Genomic DNA, 27,775 nt, shown 5'->3' with positions numbered 1-27,775 from the left:
ATAACCGCGCCAAGACCTTTAAAACTTTGCCGCGTTGCGCTCTGTTGACTCTTTAGATTAGATATTGTTTCACTGTGGCACTGTGGCACGGTTTCCAGGGAAACTAGGACGCCTCTACAGAGGGGAAACCCTGCCAGTGACGGGGTTCACCTCCCTATCCACCAATGGCGAGACGAGGAACAGACTTCCCGCTCCGGCATCCGCCCCTGCGCGTATTTAGGAACTACGAAGCGCAGGAAAAAAACAGGTGCACATTCAGCCACAGTGGATCGAAAGGGTAACAAGTTAGGCTACTACTGTCAGCCAGTAAAGTTCGCAAGAGTTTTTATTTTGTTAAGCTAACATGGACTGGAAGTTGAATAGATATTCGCGTTTTAAAGTGAAAACCGAGGACACGGTGCTTTGGGTAGGTTTAGGTCCACCTAGTGTTGTGTAGTGCGTAATTGTGGGGTGAACGCCGAGTGTAAACTGTTTTTTTTTTTTATTCTACCGGTCAGGAGAACATCACGAGGAGGCTGCTGGTGGATTTCAGGACGAAGAGGAGACATTGCTCCGTTCCTACATCACAAAAGGTAAGGTGGTGATGTCAATCATTTTATAACGTAGGCTAGTAATAACACACATATACGTTGATTGTGCCACAATACAATGAAGAAGACCCGGAGTAAATAATAGTTAAACCAGTTTTTTAAACATATCAGTGGACAGGAAAGGAGAGGAGGAGAAGACATGAAAGGGGGAGAGGAGGGGAGGAGAGAACAGAAAAGCAGAGAAGAGGGGAGGAGAGGATGGTGACAGTGTGGCAGTGTACCGCTGCTAGCTGTGCTAATGTGATTGACCGCTGTCAGCTACACTCCTCACTGCTGCTGTCTGAAGCAGTGCCCCCCCCCCCCCCCCCCACACCTTTAACAGACAGACAGACACAGAGACAGGCAGACCGACAGGCAGACACAGAGACAGACAGACAGGCAGGCATGCACCTTAAAACAGCTATTGCACCTATTTGATTTAATAAAATAAAAATAAAAATTGGTTTCTCAGACTAACACAAATGCCAGTTTAGGTGGTAAAACAGATTGAAGTCCTCCTGTGGGCTGGGTCTGGTTAACACAGATTGAAGTCCTCCTGTGGGCTGGGTCTGGTTAACACAGATTGAAGTCCTTCTGTGGGCGGGGTCTGGTAACACAGATTGAAGTCCTCCTGTGGGCTGTGCGGGGTCTGGTAACACAGATTGAAGTCCTCCTGTGGGCGGGGTCTGGTAACACAGATTGAAGTCCTCCTGTGGGCTGGGCGGGATCTGGTGGTGAAAGCTGATTTGAGTGGGCAGCAGATGTCAAAGAAGCAGCTGGCAGAGACAGAAACACAAGTAGCCTAGAAAGTCAAACACTCTTCCTTTATTACAAGGTGCTGGGCTGAATTCATCAATGAATGGGCAGAACGTATGATGTAATCGGTTATGAGATAGTGGTGAAATGTGCGTGGTTTTTACTCTTTGGAAAAAAAGGGTTCCAAAAGGGTTCTTTGGCTGTCCCGAAAGGAGAACCCTTATTGGTTCCAGGTAGAACCCCTTTGGGTTCCATAACCCTCTGTGAAAAGGGTTCTACATGTACATGGAACCCAAAAGGGCCTTCTTTACCTGGAATCAATAAGGGTTCTTCAAAGGGGAACATTGGTTAGTAGGCAGTGTAATGTAACGTGATTGGTCAGTAGGCAGTGTAATGTAACGTGATTGGTCAGTAGGCAGTGTAATGTAACGTGATTGGTCAGTAGGCAGTGTAATGTAACGTGATTGGTTAGTAGGCAGTGTAATGTAACGTGATTGGTTAGTAGGCAGTGTAATGTAACGTGATTGGTCAGTAGGCAGTGTAATGTAACGTGATTGGTCAGTAGGCAGTGTAATGTAACGTGATTGGTCAGTAGGCAGTGTAATGTAATGTGATTGGTTAGTAGGCAGTGTAATGTAACGTGATTGGTCAGTAGGCAGTGTAATGTAACGTGATTGGTTAGTAGGCAGTGTAATGTAACGTGATTGGTCAGTAGGCAGTGTAATGTAACGTGATTGGTTAGTAGGCAGTGTAACGTTAGCTGACTGTTTTCTCATTTGTCAGCTCACTCTACAGTTGCTCCCTAACCTCTCACCCGAAACTCCGCCTCCACCCGCCAAGGATTTAACCCACCTGGGCAGGCATGCTGCATACAGACGTTTCTTTTTGTTCCAACCCTGCACTAACACACCTAATTCTACAATTCTACTAATCTGCTTATCCCTGTTACTTTGATTCACTGCATAAGGTGTGTTAGAGCAGGGCTGGAGCCCTAGTGGCTCTCCAGGAAGAGGGTTGGCCGCCCTTGCGTTCTCTTCTGTTCCGATTGGGCGGCTGGGAGGCAGTGTCTTGTTAGCTGATTGGTTTGTTTTACCAGCTTACCTGCTGCTGCCCTCTAGCTGTCCATGTAAACCGTCACTGATCATTGGATATCACCATCTCTAATGGCCGTACATCACAGCAGAGATCATCAACCAGATTCAGCCATGGGACGATGGTCGGGGGGCCTGAACATAATTACAAATCATTTGTAGATGGTAAATTGACCACAAGAACCTCAAACAGAGATAATATTTGAATAAAACATAATAATTTCAAACCTTGCTTACATTTGTATACGATCACATACATCTCTCTTTTATACGTGCTTAGGTTGTGAAGGTGAGGAGATAGGAGGCTCCTGAGTGGCGCAGCGGTCTAAGGCACTGCATCTCTGTTCAAGACTGTAGTCCCTGGTTCAAATCCAGGCTACATCACATCTGGCTGTGAGTCCTATAGTGCAGTGCACTATGGGCCCAGTGTCATCTGGCTTTGGTTAGGGTAGACCGTCATAGTAAATAAGAATGTGTTCTTATTAACTGACTTGCGCTAGTTAAATATATATATATATATTTTTTTTAATATATTTTTTTTAAAGGAGGAGATAGAATCCGTGTCACGATGTGTTGAGTTCAGCAGTTACACAGTTTTCCATATCACGAATAGGATACTTTAAGGTCAACATTGGAAACATTGTATCAAACGTGTAAAATACTCATGAATCAATGAAACAAGGTCCCTTTAAGTTGATTACTTGAAATTCTACATTAACAGTTTATTTTATGATTGTACTACATTAAACATGTACATACTACCTCAATCAGCCTGACTAACCGGTGCCTGTATAGTCTCTCTACTGTATATAACCTCTCTACTGTATATATGTACAAACTACCTCAATCAGCCTGACTAACCGGTGTCTGTATAGTCTCTCTACTGTATATAACCTCTCTACTGTATATATGTACATACTACCTCAATCAGCCTGACTAACCGGTGTCTGTATAGTCTCTCTACTGTATATAACCTCTCTACTGTATATAGCCTCTCTACTGTATATATGTACAAACTACCTCAATCAGCCTGACTAACCGGTGTCTGTATGTAGCCTTGCTACTTTTATAGCCTCTCTACTGTATATAGCCTCTCTACTGTATATAGCCTCTCTACTGTATATAGCCTCTCTACTGTATATAGCCTCACTACTGTATATAGCCTCTCTACTGTATATAGCCTCACTACTGTATATAGCCTCTACTGTATATAACCTCTCTACTGTATATAGCCTCTCTACTGTATATAGCCTCTCTACTGTATATAGCCTCTCTACTGTATATAGCCTCACTACTGTATATAGCCTCTCTACTGTATATATGTACATACTACCTCAATCAGCCTGACTAACCGGTGTCTGTATAGTCTCTCTACTGTATATAACCTCTCTACTGTATATATGTACATACTACCTCAATCAGCCTGACTAACCAGTGTCTGTATATAACCTCTCTACTGTATATAACCTCTCTACTGTATATATGTACATACTACCTCAATCAGCCTGACTAACCGGTGTCTGTATAGTCTCTCTACTGTATATAACCTCTCTACTGTATATATGTACATACTACCTCAATCAGCCTGACTAACCGGTGTCTGTATAGTCTTTCTACTGTATATAACCTCTCTACTGTATATATGTACATACTACCTCAATCAGCCTGACTAACCGGTGTCTGTATATAACCTCTCTACTGTATATAACCTCTCTACTGTTATATAGCCTCTCTACTGTATATAACCTCTCTACTGTATATAGCCTCTCTACTGTATATAACCTCTCTACTGTATATAACCTCTCTACTGTTATATAGCCTCTCTACTGTATATAACCTCTCTACTGTATATAACCTCTCTACTGTATATAGCCTCTCTACTGTATATAACCTCTCTACTGTATTTAGCCTCTCTACTGTATATAGCCTCTCTACTGTTATGGCCTCTCTACTGTATATAGCCTCTCTACTGTATATAGCCTCCCTACTTTAATAGCCTTGCTACTGTATATAGCCTCTCTACTGTATATAGCCTCTCTACTGTATATAGCCTCTCTACTGTATATAACCTCTCTACTGTATATAACCTCTCTAATGTATATAGCCTCTCTACTGTATATAGCCTCTCTACTGTATATAGCCTCTCTACTGTATATAGCCTCGCTACCTTTATAGCCTCTCTACTGTATATAGCCTCTACTGTATATAGCCTCTCTACTGTATATAGCCTCTCTACTGTATATAGCCTCGCTACTTTTATAGCCTCTCTACTGTATATAACCTCTCTACTGTATATAGCCTCGCTACTTTTATAGCCTCTCTACTGTATATAACCTCTCTACTGTATATAGCCTCTCTACTGTATTTAGCCTCTCTACTGTATATAGCCTGTCTTTTTACAGTTGTTTTATATCTTTACTTACCTATTGTTCACCTAATACCTTTTCTGCACTATTGGTTAGAGGCTGAAAGTAAGCATTTCACTGTTGTATTCGGCGCACGTGACAAATAAACTTTGATTTAAACGTTTATAAACATAACAGTCTTTAATTTATCTCAGGACAAGACAAACTGAACAAGATGGCCATGTGTACATGCAGCTACCAGAGAGTACTGACACAAAGAACATCTATATTACACACACAGAGACACACACACACACACACACACACACACACACACACACACACAGAGACACACACACACACACACACACACAGAGAGACACAGAGACACAGAGACACACACACACACACACAGAGACACACACACACAGAGACACACACACACACACACACACACACACACACACACACTCTTATTGTAGTCCTGTTGCCATCCAGTAAAATACTAAACCCACCTACAGTGCAATGAACATGATCTTCTGCAAAGTTTGTCAAAGTGGTCAAATCATAATAAAGTGTGTTGAAATGTTCGTCCGTCACACAGTACCCCAGGAATGTTCAATCGAACTCAAGAGGTGTAGTCACTCCTGTCTTGACGAGTTCCACGCTGTTAGAGCTCTGCCCTTTTCTTCAGAATGATCTCGCGCACCATGGCCGTGGCCTCCTGACGAACGCTGTCGACGGGCTCCTCTGCCTTCCAGTACCTCACCACCTGGCCCTCAGGGTTCACCAGGAACTTCCAGAAGTTCCACTTCGGAATCTTTTTTACAGAATCTGTATGGTGAAATGGAAACAAACATTTATCAGGCCTAATGTTCTGTGTTGGTGTTGTGTTGCCAATGTACCGCAATAACTACAATTCCTCTTACACCCACAGTGTCCATGAAAAACATGATCTTGAATAGAATAGAAAATACACATTTTATATACACAAAATATAAGGCTGTAAAGGCCTATAGGCTAAGCTTTGTTTACTTGTTGATAACCTTCACCTTGTTCTTCTTGTCCTTAGAAAAAGACTAAACTATATTGATTAGATCTCTGTTTTAATGATAAAGTCTACTGTGTCTTACCTGTTATGAATTTGAAAGCTGGCTCCGCCTCCGATCCCATGATTTTGATCTTACTGAAAATAGGGAAGGTGACGCCATGGGTGTTCTTGGCGTTGGCCTCGATGTCCCGGCTGGTCCCCATCTCGGTCTCCCCGAACTGGCCGCAGGGAAAAGCCAGCACGTTGAAATGGGACGTCCCCAGTTCCCGGTGCAGCTCTTGCAGAGAGCGATAGTTATTCTCTGTGTGTTCGCTGTGGCTCGCCACGTTGACAACCAGAGACGCCTGCGCGCATGAAGAAAATCAGAGGATTGTAAACATTAGGCCTAAATACTATACTTTTTTGGGGGGGAAACGTGCTAAATCGCAGAAACCAGTTATCAACATTTTAGAAAAACGAAGTGACTTCAGCAGTACGCCTACACTGAGTTCAGTTAGTTTACTAGCGGAGTTTTGCTGATGTGAACTTACTTTGCCTCTGTATCTCTCCAGAGAAACGCTTCTCCCTTTGGCGTCCTTCACCTCAAAAGAGTAGAAATCTTGCGGCTTCCGCGACTTAGTGATTTTGAGAAAACTATGTAGCGTTAATAAACATCCCATAACAACAGTCATACTCAGTAGAACCCTGACCATTCGTGATCGAGGGTTCGAGGGCTTGGTCGGGTAGCCCCCCAAAACCTCCAGCGCCTCCATCTTGGAGGGGGAACAATGAGAGCTTGGGGCGGGGGAAGGAGTTAGTGAACCGCTGCTGGGTTGAGTCTGGCTGGACGGGCGCATAGCGAAGTGAGGAGCCAACGGCTTTGGAGGAGGTCTGTTCTGTGTTAGGCATCACATTTCACTATAGGCATTTCGTTTTTATGTCGATTTATCAACACTCTGATTTATTATATGTCTAGGCCTACATCTCGGGCAAAATCTTTAAATCTGGAATGTTTTACTGTGGGTCTACTTTTTAAAAAATAGCGTAAGATGTGAATATAGGGATACACTTGATCCTATTTGTTGCAGATAATAACACATTTTTTATCAGCCATTATTCTAATGTCAGGTCTATTTTCCTATTTTTTTTAGACAAGCACCGAGGCGCCTCATCTCTCATCATCGTACAAACGCTTCAAGAGTCGGATGGTGACCAGGCGGCTGAGCGCAGAGCAGCCTTTAGCCAGTAGCCCCATGGTCGCCAGGGGGCGCCATTCTCCCTGCCGAGAGGTCGACACGGTCTGTCAGAGACTGTCTCTGGATTCACCGTCAGGGGGCGCAGCGAGAACAAAACTGACACAAGAGCAGAGCACAGAGACAAGCCTTCAAGGTTTGAATTAATGAATGAATGCATGAAGGAATTAATGTTTTTTTTCTTTTTATAATATAAGTAGCCTACTACAGGTAAGGTTTAACAGTTAACTCTACGAGGTCTACTTCTATATTTTCAAACAGCCACAAATATACACAATGTTGTTTATGTGAAAAGGGCCCCCTCTTATTTCCTGTTATTGTAAGCACCAATGACTGTAAAGGTACACAGACATACACTGAACAAAAATATACATGTAACATGTAAAGTGTTGGTCCTATGTTTCATGAGAAATGTTCCATACGCACAAAAAATATATATCTTAATTTTTGTGCACAAAATGTGTTTATCCCCCTGTTAGTGAGCATTTCTCCTTTACCAAGATAATCCATCCACCTGACAGGTGTGGCATACAAAGAAACTGATTAAACAGCATGATCATTACACAGGTGCACCTTGTGCTGGGGGGGTGCTGAGGAGTATTTCTGTCTGTAAAGCCTTTTTGTGGGGAAAAACTAATTCTGATTGGCTGGGCCTGGCTCCCCAGTGGGTGGGCCTATGCACTCCCAGGGACCACCCATGGCTGCATCCCATAGATTATGGCCTAATTTATTTATTTAAATTAACTGATTTCCTTATGAACTGTAACTTAGTAAAATCTTTGAAGTTGTTTCATGTTTTTTAATGTTTTATTTCACCTTTATTTAACCAGGTCGTCTAGTTGAGAACAAGTTCTCATTTGCAACTGCGACCTGGCCAAGATGAAGCATAGCAGTGTGACACAGACAACACAGAGTTACACATGGAGTAAACAATTAACAAGTCAATAACACAGTAGAAAAAAAGAGAGTCTATATACATTGTGTGCAAAAGGCATGAGAAGGTAGGAGAATAATTACAATTTTGCAGATTAACACTGGAGTGATAAATGATCAGATGGTCATGTACAGGTAGAGATATTGGTGTGCAAAAGAGCAGAAAAGTAAATAAATAAAAACAGTATGGGGATGAGGTAGGTAAAAATGGGTGGGCTATTTACCGATAAGACTATGTACAGCTGCAGCGATCGGTTAGCTGCTCAGATAGCTGATGTTTGAAGTTGGTGAGGGAGATAAAAGTCTCCAACTTCAGCGATTTTTTGCAATTCGTTGCGTTTATACATGATGCAAGCTGACTGTAGAAAAGGCCCATGGAGTTGGTGGAATAATCCTTTCATTCATTGCCATTTACTCAGCTGGGCCAGGGGCGCTTTAATTAGGTCTGTTCTGAACGTGCTAGACGGCCAGTTCTTATAGGCTTTTAGCCGCACCCTTATCCTACTTCTCCTCTGTTCCTCTGGTGACGTGGAGGTTAATCCAGGCCCTGCAGTGCCTAACTCCACTCCTATTCCCCAGGTGCTCTCATTTGTTGACTTCTGTAACCGTAAAAGCCTTGGTTTCATGCATGTTAACATTAGAAGCCTCCTCCCTAAGTTTGTTTTACTCACTGCTTCAGCACATTCTGCCAACCCGGATGTGTTAGCCGAGTCTGAATCCTGGCTTAGGAATACCACCAAAAACCCTGAAATGTCCATTCCTAACTACAACATTTCCCGCCAAGATAGAACTGCCAAAGGGGGCGGTGTTGCAATCTACTGCAGAGATAGCCTGTAGAGTTCTATCTTACTATCCAGGTCTGTACCAAAAACAATTTGAGCTTCTACTTCTAAAAATGCACCTTTCCAGAAACAAGTTTCTCACCGTTGCCACTTGCTATACACCACCCTCTGCCCCCAGCATTGCCCTGGACACCATATGTGAATTGATTGCCCCATCTATCTTCTGAGCCCGTGGTGCTAGGTGACCTAAACTGGGATATGCTTAACACCCCGGCCATCCTACAATCTTAGTTTGATGCCCTCAATCTCACACAAATGATCTATGAACCTACCAGGTACAACCCCAAATCCGTAAATCCGCACCCTCATAGATATCATCCTAACTAACTCGCTCTCCAAATACACCTCTGCTGTTTCCAACCAAGATCTCAGCAATCACTGCCTCATTGCCTGCATCCGTAATGGGTCAGCGGTCGAACGACCTCCACTCATCACTGTCAAACGCTCCCTAAAACACTTCTGCGAACAGGCCTTTCTAATCGACCTGGTCGGGATATCCTGGAAAGATATTGACCTCATCCCGTCAGTAGAGGATGCCTGGTTATTCTATAAAAGATAAGTGTTAAGTGCCTTCCTCACCATCTTAAATACGAATGCTCCATTCAAACATTTTTGAACCAGGAACAGATATAGCCCATGGTTCACTCCAGACCTGTCTGCCCTTGACCAGCACATAAACATCCTGTGGTGTTCTGTATTAGCATCGAATCGCCCCCGTGATATGCAACTTTTCAGGGAAGTTAGGAACCAATATACACAGGCAGTTAGGAAAGCTAAGGCTAGCTTTTTCAAACAGAAATGTGCATCCTGTAGCACAAACTCAAAGTTCTGGGACACTGTAAAGTCCATGGAGAATAAGAGCACCTCTGCCCACTGCACTGAGGCTAGGAAACACGGTCACTACTGATAAATCCACAATAATTGAGAATTTCAAGAAGCATTTTTCTACGGCTGGCCATGCTTTCCACCTGGCTACTCCTACCCCGGTCAACAGAATTGCGCTCCACACAGCAACTCGCCCAAACGTACCCCACTTCTCCTTCACACAAATCCAGATAGCTGATGTTCTGAAAGAGCTGCAAAATCTGGACACTTACAAATCAGCCGGGCTAGACAATCTGGACCCTCTCTTTTCTAAAATTATAGCAACCCCTATTACTAGCCTGTCCAACCTCTCTTTCGTATCGTCTGAGATTAGATTGGAAGGCTGCCGCTGCCGCGGTCATCAAAGCGGGAGACACTCTAGACCCAAACTGCTACAGACCTATATCTATCCTACCCTGCCTTTCTAAGGTCTTCGAAAGCCAAGTTAACAAACAGATTACTGACCATTTCGAATCTCATCGTACCTTCTCCACTATGCAATCTGGTTTCAGAGCTGGTCATGGGTGCACCTCAGCCACGCTCAAGGTCCTAAACGATATCATAACCGCCATCGATAAGAGACATTGCTGTGCAGCCGTATTCATCGACCTGGCTAAGGCTTTCGACTCTGTCAATCACAACATTCTTATTGGCAGACTCAACAGCCTTGGTTTCTCAAATGATTGCCTCGCGTGGTTCACCAACTACTTCTCCGATAGAGTTAAGTATGTCAAATCGGAGGGCCTGTTGTCCAGGCCTCTGGCAGTCTCTATGGGGGTGCCACAGGGTTCAATTCTCAGGCCGACTCTCTTCTCTGTATACATCATTGATGTCACTCTTGCTGCTGGTGATTCTTTGATCCACCTCTACGCAGACGACACCATTCTGTATACTTCTGGCCCTTCGTTGGACACTGTGTTTAACTAACCTCTAGACGAGCTTCAATGCCATACATCTCTCCTTCCGTGGCATCTAACTGCTCTTAAATGCAAGTAAAGCTAAATGCATGCTTTTCAATCGATCGCTGCCCGCACCTGCCCGCCCGTCCAGCATCACTACTCTGGACGGCTTTGACTTAGAATACGTGGACAACTACAAATACCTAGGTGTCTGGTTAGACTAAACTCTCCTTCCAGACTCACATTAAACATCTCCATTCCAAAATTAAGTCTAGAATCGGCTTCCTATTTCGCAACAAAGCATCCTTCACTCATGCTGCCAAACATACCCTCGTAAAACTGACCATCCTGCCGATCCTCGACTTCGGCGATGTAATTTACAAAATAGCCTCCAACACTCTACTCAACAAATTGGATGCAGTCTATCACAGTGCCATCTGTTTTGTCACCAAAGCCCCATATACTACCCACCACTGCGACCTGTATGCTCTCGTTGGCTGGACCTCGCTTCATACTCGTCGCCAAACCCACTGGCTCCAGGTCATCTACAAGTGCTAGGTAAAGCCCCGCCTTATCTCAGTACACTGGTCACCATAGCAGCACTAGCTTTAAGAGCAGCTCACTGATCACTGCACCTGTACATAGTTCATCTGTAAATAGCCCATCCAATCAACCGCATCCCCATACTGTATTTATTTATTTATCTTGCTCCTTTGCACCCCAGTATCTCAACTTGCACATTCATCCTCTGCACATCCTACCATTCCAGTGTTTATTTGCTATATTGTAATTACTTCGCCACCATGGCCTATTAATTGCCTGACCTCTCTTATCCTACCTCATTTCCACATGCTGTATATAGATTTTCCTACTGTATTATTGACTGTATGTTTGTTTATTCCATGTGTAACTCTGTGTTGTTGTTTGTGTCGAACTGCTTTGTTTTATCTTGGCCAGGGTCGCAGTTGCAAATGAGACCTTGTTTTCAACTAGCCTACCTGGTTAAATAAAGGTGAAATAAAATGCAAAAAAAAATATGTAATGAAATTACATGTACCTATGAAGACAAACTTGAAAGGGTGAAATATGAAACGTCATTGTTTGCTGAACTGATCGATTCTGATATCAAACTAATGGGGATTATAGATTGAATTAACCGATCACTGATTGTATTATTCTTCTCGTGATTATGATTAAATGATTACGAGCCTAAATGACTCAAGGATGATTCCTATTGATCTCTTAAATGAACTGGATTGTTTCATTCCCTAATTATGTTAATAATTAGAAGGATTGGTATGATTTGATTGGATACCTGTTATGATTTGATCTTTGTGATTATGTATTTGATTGGATACCTGTTATTCTGTTTCCTTTGTGATGCAACACAGACTACCCAGTAAATACACCACTTTATGGTTAAAGGAATTCCTGCCTCAGTCTCATCCATTCCTCTGTCAGCTGACCCCGTGACCACCCTGTTCACCTTCACTGTCCGTCATCCTGCCGGTCCAGCTACCCACACAGATTCCACTAGTCTGTCACCGACGGTGTGAACTTTCTCTTTCAGACACAGTGACGGAGGCTGTAGTGTCAGACCTACCACAGCATGTCGTCAGACCTGTCACCGCATCGACCACTTACAGGAGGAATGTGCCTAAACAGGTCTATTCAAACACACACACACACACACACACACACACACACACACACACACACACACACACACACACACACACACACACACACGTTTTGTTTTACTATTGTTGTGGGACCTTCATTTGATTTCCCTTTAAAATGTTATTTTCCTTAACTCCTAACTCCTAACCCCTAACTCCTAACTCCTAACTCCTAATTCCTAACCCCTAACTCCTAACTCCTAAACCTAACTGTAACTTAAATAGCCATTGTCCACATGGGGATATGGGAAATGTACCCATGAAGGAGAATTGTCCTTGTTTGTACTGTAAATATCTATGTTGTTGTTGTTGTTGTTGTTGTAGGATTGGGTGTGGTCTGCTTCTGGAGAACAGGACAGATGTTCAGAGAAGGCAGGTACAGAATGACTGCTATATTTAGTAGGACTGCTATATTTAGTAGGACTGCTATATTTAGTAGGACTGCTATATTTAGTAGGACTGCTATATGTAGTAGGACTGCTATATGTAGTAGGACTGCTATATGTAGTAGGACTGCTATATTTAGTAGGACTGCTATATGTAGTAGGACTGCTATATTTAGTAGGACTGCTATATTTAGTAGGACTGCTATATTTAGTAGGACTGCTATATTTAGTAGGACTGCTATATGTAGTAGGACTGCTATATGTAGTAGGACTGCTATATTTAGTAGGACTGCTATATTTAGTAGGACTGCTATATTTAGTAGGACAGCTATATGTAGTAGGACTGCTATATTTAGTAGGACTGCTATATGTAGTAGGACTGCTATATTTAGTAGGACAGCTATATGTAGTAGGACTGCTATATTTAGTAGGACTGCTATATTTATATTTAATACTGCTCTGTCAGCAGTACACGAGAGGCTGGTGACGGGAGGACAGACTCATAATCATGTTTGGAATGGAGTGAATGAAATTTGATAGCATTCCATGAATTCCTTTCAAGCCTCCGGCCTCCTGTGCTACAGTATAATTTCACTCTGTGTCCTGACTGTGTGTGTCTCTGTGTGTTAATCTGTCCTGCAGCCATTCTCTGTCATGTATATGGCTCCCTCTACTCCAGACCAGTCTAAACCACAGCTGACTCTGGCACTGCCCTCTCTGCAGGATGACTACTGTGAGTGCATGGCACTCTCTCTCTCTCTCACACACACACACACACACACACACACACACACACACACACACACACACACACACACACACACACACACACACACACACACACACACACACAGAGAGTTAGGGGTTAGGGGTTAGGAGTTAGGGGTTAGCAGTTAGGGGTTAGGAGTTAGGGGTTAGGAGTTAGGAGTTAGGAGTTAGGGGTTAGGGGTTAGGAGTTAGGGGTTAGTAGGTAAAATACGATTTTGAATGGAAATAAAATATAGCTAACAGGCGTATCTATTGTGTTATAGCTAACAGGCGTATCTATTGTGTTATAGCTAACAGGCGTATCTATTGTGTTATAGCTAACAGGCTACGTTGTGTTATAGCTAACAGGCGTATCTAATGTGTTATAGCTAACAGGCGTATCTATTGTGTTATAGCTAACAAGCGTATCTATTGTGTTATAGCTAACAGGCGTATCCATTGTGTTATAGCTAACAGGCGTATCTGTTGTGTTATAGCTAACAGGCGTATCTGTTGTGTTATAGCTAACAGGCTACGTTGTGTTATAGCTAACAGGCGTATCCATTGTGTTATAGCTAACAGGTGTATCTATTGTGTTATAGCTAACAGGCGTATCCATTGTGTTATGGCTAACAAGCGTATCTATTGTGTTATAGCTAACAGGCGTATCCATTGTGTTATAGCTAACAGGCGTATCTGTTGTGTTATAGCTAACAGGCTATGTTGTGTTATAGCTAACAGGCGTATCCATTGTGTTATAGCTAACAGGCGGTATCTATTGTGTTATAGCTAACAGGCTACGTTGTGTTATGGCTAACAGGCGTATCTATTGTGTTATAGCTAACAGGCGTATCTATTGTGTTATAGCTAACAGGCGTATCTATTGTGTTATAGCTAACAGGCTACGTTGTGTTATAGCTAACAGGCTACGTTGTGTTATGGCTAACAGGCGTATCTATTGTGTTATAGCTAACAGGCGTATCCATTGTGTTATAGCTAACAGGCTACGTTGTGTTATAGCTAACAGGCGTATCCATTGTGTTATAGCTAACAGGCGTATCTATTGTGTTATAGCTAACAGGCGTATCAGTTGTGTTATAGCTAACAGGCTACGTTGTGTTATAGCTAACAGGTGTATCCATTGTGTTATAGCTAACAGGCGTATCTATTGTGTTATAGCTAACAGGCGTATCTATTGTGTTATAGCTAACAGGCTATGATGTGTTATAGCTAACAGGCTACGTGTGTTATAGCTAACAGGCGTATCTATTGTGTTATAGCTAACAGGCGTATCCATTGTGTTATAGCTAACAGGCGTATCCATTGTGTTATAGCTAACAGGCGTATCTATTGTGTTATAGCTAACAGGCGTATCTATTGTGTTATAGCTAACAGGCGTATCTGTTGTGTTATAGCTAACAGGCTACGTTGTGTTATAGCTAACAGGCGTATCCATTGTGTTATAGCTAACAGGCGTATCTATTGTGTTATAGCTAACAGGCGTATCTATTGTGTTATAGCTAACAGGCGTATCTGTTGTGTTATAGCTAACAGGCTACGTTGTGTTATAGCTAACAGGCGTATCCATTGTCTTATAGCTAACAGGCGTATCCATTGTGTCATAGCTAACAGGCGTATCTATTGTGTTATAGCTAACAGGCGTATCTATTGTGTTATAGCTAACAGGCTACGTTGTGTTATAGCTAACAGGCGTATCTATTGTGTTATAGCTAACAGGCGTATCTATTGTGTTATAGCTAACAGGCGTATCTATTGTGTTATAGCTAACAGGCGTATCTATTGTGTTATAGCTAACAGGCTACGTTGTGTTATAGCTAACAGGCGTATCTATTGTGTTATAGCTAACAGGCGTATCTGTTGTGTTATAGCTAACAGGCTACGTTGTGTTATAGCTAACAGGCGTATCTATTGTGTTATAGCTAACAGGCGTATCCATTGTGTTATAGCTAACAGGCGTATCCATTGTGTTATAGCTAACAGGCATATCTATTGTGTTATAGCTAACAGGCGTATCTATTGTGTTATAGCTAACAGGCGTATCTGTTGTGTTATAGCTAACAGGCTACGTTGTGTTATAGCTAACAGGCGTATCTATTGTGTTATAGCTAACAGGCGTATCCATTGTGTTATAGCTAACAGGCGTATCCATTGTGTTATAGCTAACAGGCGTATCTATTGTGTTATAGCTAACAGGCGTATCTATTGTGTTATAGCTAACAGGCGTATCTGTTGTGTTATAGCTAACAGGCTACGTTGTGTTATAGCTAACAGGCGTATCTATTGTGTTATAGCTAACAGGCGTATCTATTGTGTTATAGCTAACAGGCGTATCTATTGTGTTATAGCTAACAGGCGTATCTATTGTGTTATAGCTAACAGGTGTATCTATTGTGTTATAGCTAACAGGTGTATCTATTGTGTTATAGCTAACAGGCTACGTTGTGTTATAGCTAACAGGCGTATCCATTGTGTTATAGCTAACAGGCGTATCTGTTGTGTTATAGCTAACAGGCGTATCTATTGTGTTATAGCTAACAGGCTACGTTGTGTTATAGCTAACAGGCGTATCTATTGTGTTATAGCTAACAGCTATCCATTGTGTTATAGCTAACAGGCGTATCTATTGTGTTATAGCTAACAGGCGTATCCATTGTGTTATAGCTAACAGGCGTATCCATTGTGTTATAGCTAACAGGCGTATCTGTTGTGTTATAGCTAACAGGCTACGTTGTGTTATAGCTAACAGGCGTATCTATTGTGTTATAGCTAACAGGCGTATCCATTGTGTTATAGCTAACAGGCGTATCCATTGTGTTATAGCTAACAGGCGTATCTATTGTGTTATAGCTAACAGGCGTATCTATTGTGTTATAGCTAACAGGCGTATCTGTTGTGTTATAGCTAACAGGCTACGTTGTGTTATAGCTAACAGGCGTATCTATTGTGTTATAGCTAACAGGCGTATCTATTGTGTTATAGCTAACAGGCGTATCTATTGTGTTATAGCTAACAGGCGTATCTATTGTGTTATAGCTAACAGGCGTATCTATTGTGTTATAGCTAACAGGTGTATCTATTGTGTTATAGCTAACAGGTGTATCTATTGTGTTATAGCTAACAGGCTACGTTGTGTTATAGCTAACAGGCGTATCCATTGTGTTATAGCTAACAGGCGTATCTGTTGTGTTATAGCTAACAGGCGTATCTATTGTGTTATAGCTAACAGGCTACGTTGTGTTATAGCTAACAGGCGTATCTATTGTGTTATAGCTAACAGCTATCCATTGTGTTATAGCTAACAGGCGTATCTATTGTGTTATAGCTAACAGGCGTATCCATTGTGTTATAGCTAACAGGCGTATCCATTGTGTTATAGCTAACAGGCGTATCTATTGTGTTATAGCTAACAGGCTACGTTGTGTTATGGCTAACAGGCGTATCTATTGTGTTATAGCTAACAGGCGTATCTATTGTGTTATAGCTAACAGGCGTATCTATTGTGTTATAGCTAACAGGCTACGTTGTGTTATGGCTAACAGGCGTATCTATTGTGTTATAGCTAACAGGCGTATCCATTGTGTTATAGCTAACAGGCTACGTTGTGTTATAGCTAACAGGCGTATCCATTGTGTTATAGCTAACAGGCGTATCTATTGTGTTATAGCTAACAGGCGTATCAGTTGTGTTATAGCTAACAGGCTACGTTGTGTTATAGCTAACAGGTGTATCCATTGTGTTATAGCTAACAGGCGTATCTATTGTGTTATAGCTAACAGGCGTATCTATTGTGTTATAGCTAACAGGCTACGTGTGTTATAGCTAACAGGCGTATCTATTGTGTTATAGCTAGCAGGCGTATCCATTGTGTTATAGCTAACAGGCGTATCCATTGTGTTATAGCTAACAGGCGTATCTATTGTGTTATAGCTAACAGGCGTATCTATTGTGTTATAGCTAACAGGCGTATCTGTTGTGTTATAGCTAACAGGCTACGTTGTGTTATAGCTAACAGGCGTATCCATTGTGTTATAGCTAACAGGCGTATCTATTGTGTTATAGCTAACAGGCGTATCTATTGTGTTATAGCTAACAGGCGTATCTGTTGTGTTATAGCTAACAGGCTACGTTGTGTTATAGCTAACAGGCGTATCCATTGTCTTATAGCTAACAGGCGTATCCATTGTGTCATAGCTAACAGGCGTATCTATTGTGTTATAGCTAACAGGCGTATCTATTGTGTTATAGCTAACAGGCGTATCTATTGTGTTATAGCTAACAGGCGTATCTATTGTGTTATAGCTAACAGGCGTATCTATTGTGTTATAGCTAACAGGCGTATCTGTTGTGTTATAGCTAACAGGCTACGTTATGTTATAGCTAACAGGCTATGTTGTGTTATAGCTAACAGGCGCATCTATTGTGTTATAGCTAACAGGCGTATCTATTGTGTTATAGCTAACAGGCGTATCTATTGTGTTATAGCTAACAGGCTACGTTGTGTTATAGCTAACAGGCTATGTTGTGTTATAGCTAACAGGCGTATCTATTGTGTTATAGCTAACAGGCGTATCTATTGTGTTATAGCTAACAGGCGTATCCATTGTGTTATAGCTAACAGGCGTATCTATTGTGTTATAGCTAACAGGCGTATCTATTGTGTTATAGCTAACAGGCGTATCTATTGTGTTATAGCTAACAGGCGTATCTATTGTGTTATAGCTAACAGGCGTATCTGTTGTGTTATAGCTAACAGGCTACGTTGTGTTATAGCTAACAGGCGTATCTATTGTGTTATAGCTAACAGGCGTATCTGTTGTGTTATAGCTAACAGGCGTATCTGTTGTGTTATAGCTACCAAATTGTTTAAACAGAAAACACCAGATGGTTAATCATAAGAAAAATGGACCAAATGAAATGTAGGCGTTCATTACCCCTGGTTAACTGGGGTAATGCTGCAACAATCTGGGAACTGCAAAAAACTCACTGAAGCTGAAGACTCATATGTCCCTCACTGGCTTTAAGCACCAGCTGTGAAAGCAGCTCACAGATCACTGCGCCTGTACATAGCCTATCTGTAAATGTTGCTCCTTTGCACCCCAGTATCTCTACTTGTACACTCATCTTCTGCACATCTATCACTCCAGTGTTTCTACATTTCTATATTGTAATTATTTTGCCACTATTGACAATTTATTGCCTTAACTCCGTTATCCTACCTCATTTGCACACACTGTAAATATGATTTTTCTACTGTGTTATTGACTTGTTTATTGTTTACTCCATGTGTAACTCTGAGTTGTTGTCTGTTCACACTGCTATGCTTTATCTTGGCCAGGTCGCAGTTGAGAACTTGTTAGCCTACCTGGTTAAATAAAGGTGGAATAAAAAAAAATAAAAAAAATGTTGCCACTAGTGGTATTGACGTCTTGAGGACCTGGACAAACGTTGAATACTGTAGTCTATCTGGTGTGATCTTGCTATAGCTGTGGAAAGAATGGACGTTTGTCTTTTGGATAGGGTTCAAGCTTAATTCTTTACCCAGATCTTTGTCAGATTATGCATTTCTGGGAGTGTGTGTGTGTGTGTGTTGGTAATGCGTGTGTTTATCTTCTAGTTAATGGAACATATAGACTGACGCAACCTCTCTTTAACAGATTCTCCAGGAAGTGAAATATAAATTCCAAAATCAGACGATATGTTAAGTTCACTGGAAGATCATATGAAGTTGTTAGTGTTTGTCTTCACAATCAGATTGTATGTATGTATTTTTTTATTTAACTTTTATTTAACTAGGCAAGTCAGTTTTAAGAACAAATTCTTATTTACAATGACGGCCTACCAAAAGGCCTCCTGTGAGGACCGGGGGCTGGGATTAAAAATAAATTAAATAAAAATATAGGACAAAACGCACATCACGACAAGAGAGACAACACTACATAGAGAGAGACCTACGACAACAACGCAGCATGGTAGCAACACAACATGGTAGCATGACAGCATGGTAGCAGCACAACATGGTAGCAGCACAACATGCATGGTAGCAGCACAAAACATGGCAGCAGCACAACATGGCAGCAGCACAACATGGTAGCAGCACAACATGGTAGCAGCACAACATGGCAGCAGCACAACATGGTAGCAGCACAACATGGCAGCAGCACAAAACAGGTAGCAGCACAACATGGCAGCAGCACAACATGGCAGCACAAAACAGGGTAGCATCACAAAACAGGGTAGCATCACAGCATGGTAGCATCGCAAAACAGGGTAGCATCACAAAACAGGGTAGCATCACAGCATGGTAGCATCACAACATGGTAGCAGTACAACATGGTAGCAGTACAACATGGTAGCAGCACAACATGGCAGCAGCACAACATGGCAGCAGCACAACATGGTAGCAGCACAACATGGCAGCAGCACAACATGGCAGCAGCACAACATGGTAGCAGCACAACATGGCAGCAGCACAAAACAGGTAGCAGCACAACATGGCAGCAGCACAACATGGCAGCACAAAACAGGGTAGCATCACAAAACAGGGTAGCATCACAGCATGGTAGCATCGCAAAACAGGGTAGCATCACAAAACAGGGTAGCATCACAGCATGGTAGCATCACAACATGGTAGCAGTACAACATGGTAGCAGTACAACATGGTAGCAGCACAACATGGTAGCAGCACAACATGGCAGCACAAAACAGGGTAGCATCACAAAACAGGGTAGCATCACAGCATGGTAGCATCACAACATGGTAGCAGCACAACATGGTAGCAGCACAAAGGGAAAGGGAAAGAAGGCTGAGACAACGATATTTTACTTACTGTGCTTTGGGGACCTTTAGCAGAATGTGACTGGCAGAACGGGTGTTGTATGTGGAGGATGAGGGCTGCAGTAGATATCTCAGATGGGGGGGGCTGGGGGGGGTGAGGCTTAAGAGGGTTTTTATAAATAATCATTAACCAGTGAGTCTTGCGACAGGTTTACAGAGATGACCAGTTTACAGAGGAGTATAGAGTGCAGTGATGTGTCCTATAAGGAGCATTGGTGGCAAATCAGATGGCCGAATGGTAAAGAACATCTAGCCTCTCGAGAGCACCCTTACCTGACGATCTATAAATTATGTCTCCGTAATCTAGCATGGGTAGGATGGTCATCTGAATCAGGGTTAATTTGGCAGCTGGGGTGAAAGAGGAGCGATTACGATAGAGGAAACCAAGTCTAGATTTAACTTTAGCCTGCAGCTTTGGTATGTGCTGAGAGAAGGACAGTGTACCGTCTAGCCATACTCCCAAGTACTTGTATGAGGTGACTACCTCAAGCTCTAAACCCTCAGAGGTAGTAATCACACCTGTGGGAAGAGGGGCGTTCTTCTTATCAAACCACATGACCTTTGTTTTGGAGGTGTTCAGAACAAGGTTAAGGGCAGAGAAAGTTTATTGGACACTAAGAAAGCTTTGTTGTAGAGCATTGAACACAAATTCACAAAATTCGTAGGTCAAACTTGAACTTGTTGTGATAAAACACACAAACAGAGCTGTCTATTTAGTAGAATACTGTAACTGCAAATACTATGTGTCAATAGTACGTTTGTTAATTTAAAAATCTTTCTCCTCTCCTCAGACAGCCACCCATTGGACTGGAGTAACAGTGGAATCGTGGCCATGGCCCTGGGGTGTGACGTTTTCCTGTGGAAGGCAGACACACCCACTCTGCAGGGCTGCATCCATCCCAGAGCAGCACCTTCTCTCCCACTGAGCCTGTCTCACTCTGTGTCTTCTGTGTCCTGGAGCAGAGATGGATGTACACTGGGCATCGGGACCAAGGAGGGCGACGTGCAGGTGGGAGACAAACATGCTCGAACCTTTAGCACAACAAATTCCTAAAACTTATTGCACAAAAAATCAAAATAAATTAAATTGATAGAACCTACAATCTATCTGTAAAATAAATGTTTAAGAAAAAAGTAATATTTTGCACTAATTTCATTGGTAACATATCACACAAAATGGATGACGTTGTACGCAACAAACAGGGACCACTTTTAACTCGTGAACACCACTTTCAAAACTACTGGCTGAAATGATTTACACGTGTTCTAGAGTGTGTCTTCAATCGACTAGCTCTCACCGTCTCATGTCAGAATTAGACGTTGCTCCGTGTTTCTCAAACGTCACATTTTAAAGTTATTTAAAAGTTGAAATCGTAAGGTTAGGCGTTAACTCCGAATGATTTAAGGTAAGGGTTAAAGATTTGGGATAGGCTTAAAAAACAAAAATCTCAAAAACAACCTTCTATCGCTGGATTTGAAATTGCGACCTCTGTAATCAGAGGCAAATGCTTAGGTCCATCCACCAACCCCCTGTCCACAACTGAAACCTACGCGCTCACTGTTGCCCCCCTAGTGGACGGTTTCCACGTCCTCTCCCGACGTCTACAGACACGGACGGACGTCAAATACTGACTTGTATCACGCGTGACCTGGCTGCTTTAATATAATGATATATTTGTGTTGTTTCCTTTTGAGGGTGTTGGATTGTTTTGTTGGCAGGTCTTCATGTTGAAAGTATGTTGACAGAACAATATCACATCTTCAAACACAGTGGAGTGATTTCCTGCTTACAGTGAGGTTAGGTTTAGCTTAGCACGGCCATGTGCATGTCATGTTCTACGTTAGTGATGTTTGTAAGACACCTCTCCCCCTCCCCCGCTGCCTCCCCCTCTGCCTCCCCCTCTGCCTCTCCCTCTCCTTCTCCCTTCCCCCCTCCATCTCCTTCTCCCTCTGCATCTGCCTCTCCCTCTGCCTCTCCCCTTCCCTCTCCTTCTCCCTCTGCATCTGCCTCTCCCCCTCCCTCCGCATCTGCCTCTCCCCCTCCTTCTCCTTCTCCCCCTCCTTCTCCTTCTCCCCCTCCTTCTCCTTCTCCCCCTCCCCCTCCTTCTCCTTCTCCCCCTCCTTCTCCTTCTCCCCCTCCCTCTCCTTCTCCTTCTCCCCCTCCCTCTCCTTCTCCTCCTCCCCCTCTCTCTCCTTCTCCTTCTCCCCCTCCCTCTCCTTCTCCCCCTCCCCTCTCTCTCCTTCTCCCCCTCCCCCTATCTCTCCCTCTCCTTCTCCTTCTCCCCCTCCTTCTCCTTCTCCCCCTCCCTCTCCCTCTTCTTCTCCTTCTCCCCCTCCTTCTCCTTCTCCCCCTCCTTCTCCCTCTCCTTCTCCCCCTCCTTCTCCGTCTCCCCCCCAGCTGTGGGATGTGGAGAAGAGGACCAGACTGAGAACTATAACGTCACACCTCTCTGGAGTGGGGGCGCTTAGCTGGAACCAACACGTACTCAGCAGGTGTGTGTGTGTGTGTGTGTGTGTGTGTGTGTGTGTGTGTGTGTGTGTGTGTGTGTGTGTGTGTGTGTGTGTACTGTTAAGGCTCTTGAGGAGTTGAGAAACACAACCATGTTCTTGTCCCTGACAGCGGTTCTGTTCTCGGGCTAATCCATCACCATGACTACCGACTTGACACCCCGACAGTGGGTGTGTTCCAACAACAAGGGGCCGTGTGCGGGCTGGAGTGGGCGCCGCAAGGAGATTGGCTGGCCAGTGGCTCAATAGACGGCCTCCTCAACATCTGGACCAATGACCTGGGGTCTAAGACGAAGACACACCCACCTGCTAGGACAATGACACAACCCAGTGCGGTCAAGGTGTGTGGCCTCAGTGTGTGTGTTCGCTACTACTGCTACTAAACATAAATGTTCTGTTACTACTACTACTACTACTACTACTACTACTACTACTACTACTACTACTGCTACTGCTACTGCTACTACTACTACTACTACTACTGCTACTGCTACTGCTACTACTACTACTACTACTACTAAACATAAATGTTCTGTTACTACTTCTACTGCTACTACTACTAAACATAAATGTTCTGTTACTACTTCTACTACTACTACTACTAAACATAAATGTTCTGTTACTACTTCTACTGCTACTACTACTAAACATAAATGTTCTGTTACTACTTCTACTACTACTACTACTAAACATAAATGTTCTGTTACTACTTCTACTGCTACTACTACTAAACATAAATGTTCTGTTACTACTTCTACTGCTACTACTACTAAACATAAATGTTCTGTTACTACTACTACTACTACTAAACATAAATGTTCTGTTACTACTTCTACTACTACTACTACTAAACATAAATGTTCTGTTACTACTTCTACTACTACTACTACTAAACATAAATGTTCTGTTACTACTTCTACTGCTACTACTACTAAACATAAATGTTCTGTTACTACTTCTACTACTACTACTACTAAACATAAATGTTCTGTTACTACTACTACTACTACTAAACATAAATGTTCTGTTACTACTACTTCTACTACTACTACTACTAAACATAAATGTTCTGTTACTACTACTTCTACTACTACTACTACTAAACATAAATGTTCTGTTACTACTTCTACTGCTACTACTACATGTTCTGTGGCTTTTGGACAAATCATGATTTCTAGGGTGTTCGGAAGGGGAGGAGAAATTTGGCCCATATACTTGCCCATAACTTACAAAAAGAGAGGGTGGAGCTCCTCGTTCTGGTTCCGATCCTCGTTCTGGTTCCGATCCTCGTTCTGTTTCCGATCCTCGTTCGGGTTCCGATCCTCGTTCTGGTTCCGATCCTCGTTCTGGTTCCGATCCTCGTTCGGGTTCCGATCCTCGTTCTGGTTCCGATCCTCGTTCTGGTTCCGATCCTCATTCTGGTTCCGATCCTCGTTCTATTTCCGATCCTCGTTCTGGTTCCGATCCTCGTTCTGGTTCCGATCCTCGTTCGGGTTCCGATCCTCGTTCTATTTCCGATCCTCGTTCTGGTTCCGATCCTCGTTCTAGTTCCGATCCTCGTTCGGGTTCCGATCCTCGTTCTGGTTCCGATCCTCGTTCTGGTTCCGATCCTCGTTCGGGTTCCTATCCTCGTTCTGGTTCCGATCCTCGTTCTGGTTACGATCCTCGTTCGGTTTCCGATCCTCGTTCGGGTTCCGATCCTCGTTCCGGTTCCGATCCTCGTTCGGTTTCCGATCCTCGTTCTGGTTCCGATCCTCATTCTGGTTCCGATCCTCGTTCTGTTTCCGATCCTCGTTCTGGTTCCGGTTCTGGTTCCGATCCTCGTTCGGGTTCCGATCCTCGTTCTGTTTCCGATCCTCGTTCTGGTTCCGATCCTCGTTCGGGTTCCGATCCTCGTTTGGGTTCCGATCCTCGTTCTGTTTCCGATCCTCGTTCTGGTTTCGATCCTCGTTCGGGTTCCGATCCTCGTTCGGGTTCCGATCCTTGTTCTGGTTTCCGATCCTCGTTCGGGTTCCGATCCTCGTTCTGGTTTCTGATCCTCGTTCGTGTTCCGATCCTCGTTCTGGTTTTCGATCCTCGTTCAGGTTCCGATCCTCATTCTGGTTCCGATCCTCGTTCTGGTTCCGATCCTCGTTCTGGTTTCCGATCCTCGTTCGGGTTCCGATCCTCGTTCTGGTTTCTGATCCTCGTTCGTGTTCCGATCCTCGTTCTGGTTTTCGATCCTCGTTCAGGTTCCGATCCTCGTTCTGGTTCCGATCCTCGTTCTGGTTCCGATCCTCGTTCTGGTTTCCGATCCTCGTTCTATCTCTTCTCTGAACATGTATAGCACTAGAACTTAATCAATCATTTGACCAATTTACCCGAGACTTTAGTTCTTTAGTTAACCGAGGTGTGTGTGTGTGTGTCTGTATAGGCTATGGCATGGTGTCCTTGGCAGAAGGAGTTGATCGCCACGGGAGGGGGGCAGAGCGACGGTGTTCTGAGGATCTGGAATAACCAATCAGGTACCTGCGTTGACTCCGCCCAGACCAACTCACAGGTGGGTGTTACACAACGCAGTCATTTCATATATTTGATCTCAACAGACACACACACACACACACACACACACACACACACACACACAGGATTGTGTCTAGTTACAGATCTGGGGAAGGGTACCAAAAAATGTCTGCAGAATTGAAGGTCCCCAAGAACATGGTGGCCTCCATCATTCTTAAATGGAAGAAGTTTGGAACCACCAAGACTCTTCCTAGAGCCTTGGTCAGGGAGGTGAACAAGAACCTGATGGTCACTCTGACAGAGCTCCAGAGTTCCTCTATGAAGATGGGAGAACCTTCCAGAAGGACAACCATCTCTGCAGCCCTCCACCAATCAGGCCTTAATGGTAGAGTGGCCAGACGGAAGCCACTACTCCGTAAAAGGCATATGACAGCCCACTTGGAGTTTGCCAAAAGGCACCTAAAGGACTCTCAGACCATGAAAAACAAGGTTCTCTGGTCTGGTGAAACCAAGATTGGAGGAAACCAGGCACAACACCGGGGACAAGTCTCTGAATGTCCTTGAGTGGCCTTGTACCTGGACTTGAACCCAATCGAACATCTCTGGAGAGACCGGAAAATAGCTGTGCAGCGATGCTCCCCATCCAACCTGACAGAGCTTGAGAGGATCTGCAGAGAAGAATGGGAGAAACTTCCCAAATACAAGTTCCCAGATGTTGGATGTGCTTGTAGCGTCATACCCAAGAAGACTCGAGGCTGTAATCGCTGCCAAAGATGCTTCAACAAAGTACTGAGTAAAGGCTCTGAATACTTAAATGTGATCTCTCATGTGATCTTTCAGTTTTTTTAATTTTAAATACATTTGCAAAAATGTCTAAACATTTTTTTTGCTTTGTCATAATGGGGTAATGTGTGTAGATTGATGAGGAAAAATAATAATTTTGAATACATTTTAAAATAAGACTGTAACGTAACAAAATGTGAAGGGGTCAGACTCCTTTCCCAAGACACTGTATAGTATTAGTGATTGTGATATGAATTCAAATGCTTGGAAAATGTCACAATATTGGGCTTTATAAGTTGTTGACATCTAATGTAATTTACTAGGTTATTGTTATCAAATGTATCATTGAAAGTTGTTCTATCTATTCTATTATATTGTAGGTGTGTTCCGTGGTCTGGTCAGAGGAGAGGAAGGCTCTGTTCACTGGCCATGGTCTTCCTCATCACCACATAACCTGCTGGAGCCCCTCCCCCTCACTGGAAGAGACCTACCAGCTACATGGTGAGACATCTGCTACTGCTACTATTACTACTGCTACTACTACTACTGATACTACTGATACTACTACTACTGCTACTACTACTACTGCTACTACTACTACTACTACTACTACTACTACTACTGCTATTACTACTACTACTACTGCTACTACTACTACTGATACTACTACTACTACTACTACTGCTACTGCTACTACTACTACTGATACTACTACTACTACTACTACTACTACTAAACATAAATGTTCTGTTACTACTTCTACTGCTACTACTTCTACTGCTACTACTACTAAACATAAATGTTCTGTTACTACTAATTTTGCACGCCCAATTTTTCAGTTTTTGAATTGTTAAAAAAGTTTGAAATATCCAATAAATGTCGTTCCACTTCATGATTGTGTCCCACTTGTTGTTGATTCTTCACAAAAAAATACAGTTTTATATCTTTATGTTTGAAGCCTGAAATGTGGCAAAAGGTCGCAAAGTTCAAGGGGGCCAAATACTTTCGCAAGGCACTGTATTTCATAGTTTTGATGTCTTCACTATTCTATAATGTAGAAAATAGTAAAAACAAAAACGCTTGAATGAGTCGGTGTGTCCAAGCTTTGGACTGGTACTGTATAAGAGCTGCTCAACCCACAGATAGGGGAGCCTGATAAGACCAGATACGTATTTTTCTCATTGTTACAATGCTGTTATTGTGATTTTTTTTTTCAGGTCACATTGGTCGTGTTTTGCACCTGGCCCTCAGTCCCAATGGAACCAAGCTCCTCTCAGCTGGAGCAGACTGTCTGGGCCATGTCTGGAACACCTAGAACACCTAGAACACCTAGGACACCTAGGACATCTAAAACACCTAGGACACCTAGGACACCTAGAAGTAAGCTCCTTTCCCTTCCTCTCAGCTGGGGCAGACTCTCTGAGCCATGTCTGGAACTCCTAGAATCAACACAGACATGCAGACGCATGTACACGCACACACGCACACACACACACACACACACACACACACCCACCCACACACACACACACACACACACACACACACACACACACACACACACACACACATTCAATAAGGTATGCATGGACTGTTCTCATGAGAAATGATTCAGGTGTTTTGAGGTTTGACTTTCAACACAACAAATCCTCTCCGAGCCAGATGAAATGGCAACTGAGCTTTTCTGAGAGATGTATGTGAATCAAATAAAATGTAATTGTATTGGTCACATA

At 43.1% G+C, this 27,775-nt stretch overlaps 2 protein-coding genes across 4 annotated transcripts; one reads left to right on the top strand and one right to left on the bottom strand.

The window, feature by feature from the left end:
- Positions 1–239: 239 nt before the first annotated feature.
- Positions 240–27,775, top strand: LOC110525175 (cell division cycle protein 20 homolog B). 3 transcript variants are annotated; one of them, XM_036979241.2, is made up of 12 exons: positions 240–406; positions 498–572; positions 6,943–7,180; positions 12,153–12,247; positions 12,586–12,633; positions 13,290–13,380; positions 21,041–21,258; positions 22,648–22,742; positions 22,870–23,098; positions 25,171–25,296; positions 26,423–26,543; positions 27,260–27,775. In XM_036979241.2, exons 1-12 carry the CDS (start codon positions 344–346, stop codon positions 27,355–27,357), a joined length of 1,497 nt encoding a protein of 498 aa, XP_036835136.2. In that variant the 5' UTR covers positions 240–343; the 3' UTR covers positions 27,358–27,775. The 3 variants fall into 3 exon arrangements, with proteins under 3 accessions (XP_036835136.2, XP_090092996.1, XP_090092995.1); XM_090236870.1 differs by having other exon boundaries at positions 246–406; positions 12,586–12,637; XM_090236869.1 differs by lacking the exons at positions 240–406; positions 498–572 and adding an exon at positions 5,983–6,680 and having other exon boundaries at positions 12,586–12,637.
- LOC110525174 (putative glutathione peroxidase 8) lies at positions 4,944–7,005 on the bottom strand. The gene is made up of 3 exons (XM_021605124.3): positions 6,343–7,005; positions 5,895–6,156; positions 4,944–5,595 (listed from the first exon to the last, which is right to left on the bottom strand). Exons 1-3 carry the CDS (start codon positions 6,646–6,648, stop codon positions 5,432–5,434), a joined length of 732 nt encoding a protein of 243 aa, XP_021460799.3. The 5' UTR covers positions 6,649–7,005; the 3' UTR covers positions 4,944–5,431.

This window comes from Oncorhynchus mykiss, chromosome 6 (genome assembly GCF_057628025.1).
Source record: "Oncorhynchus mykiss isolate SJ-2025 chromosome 6, ASM5762802v1, whole genome shotgun sequence".
Lineage (NCBI taxonomy): Eukaryota > Metazoa > Chordata > Actinopteri > Salmoniformes > Salmonidae > Oncorhynchus > Oncorhynchus mykiss.
The sequence above is the reverse complement of the archived record's forward strand: the minus strand, read 5'-3'. Positions and strand labels throughout refer to the sequence as shown.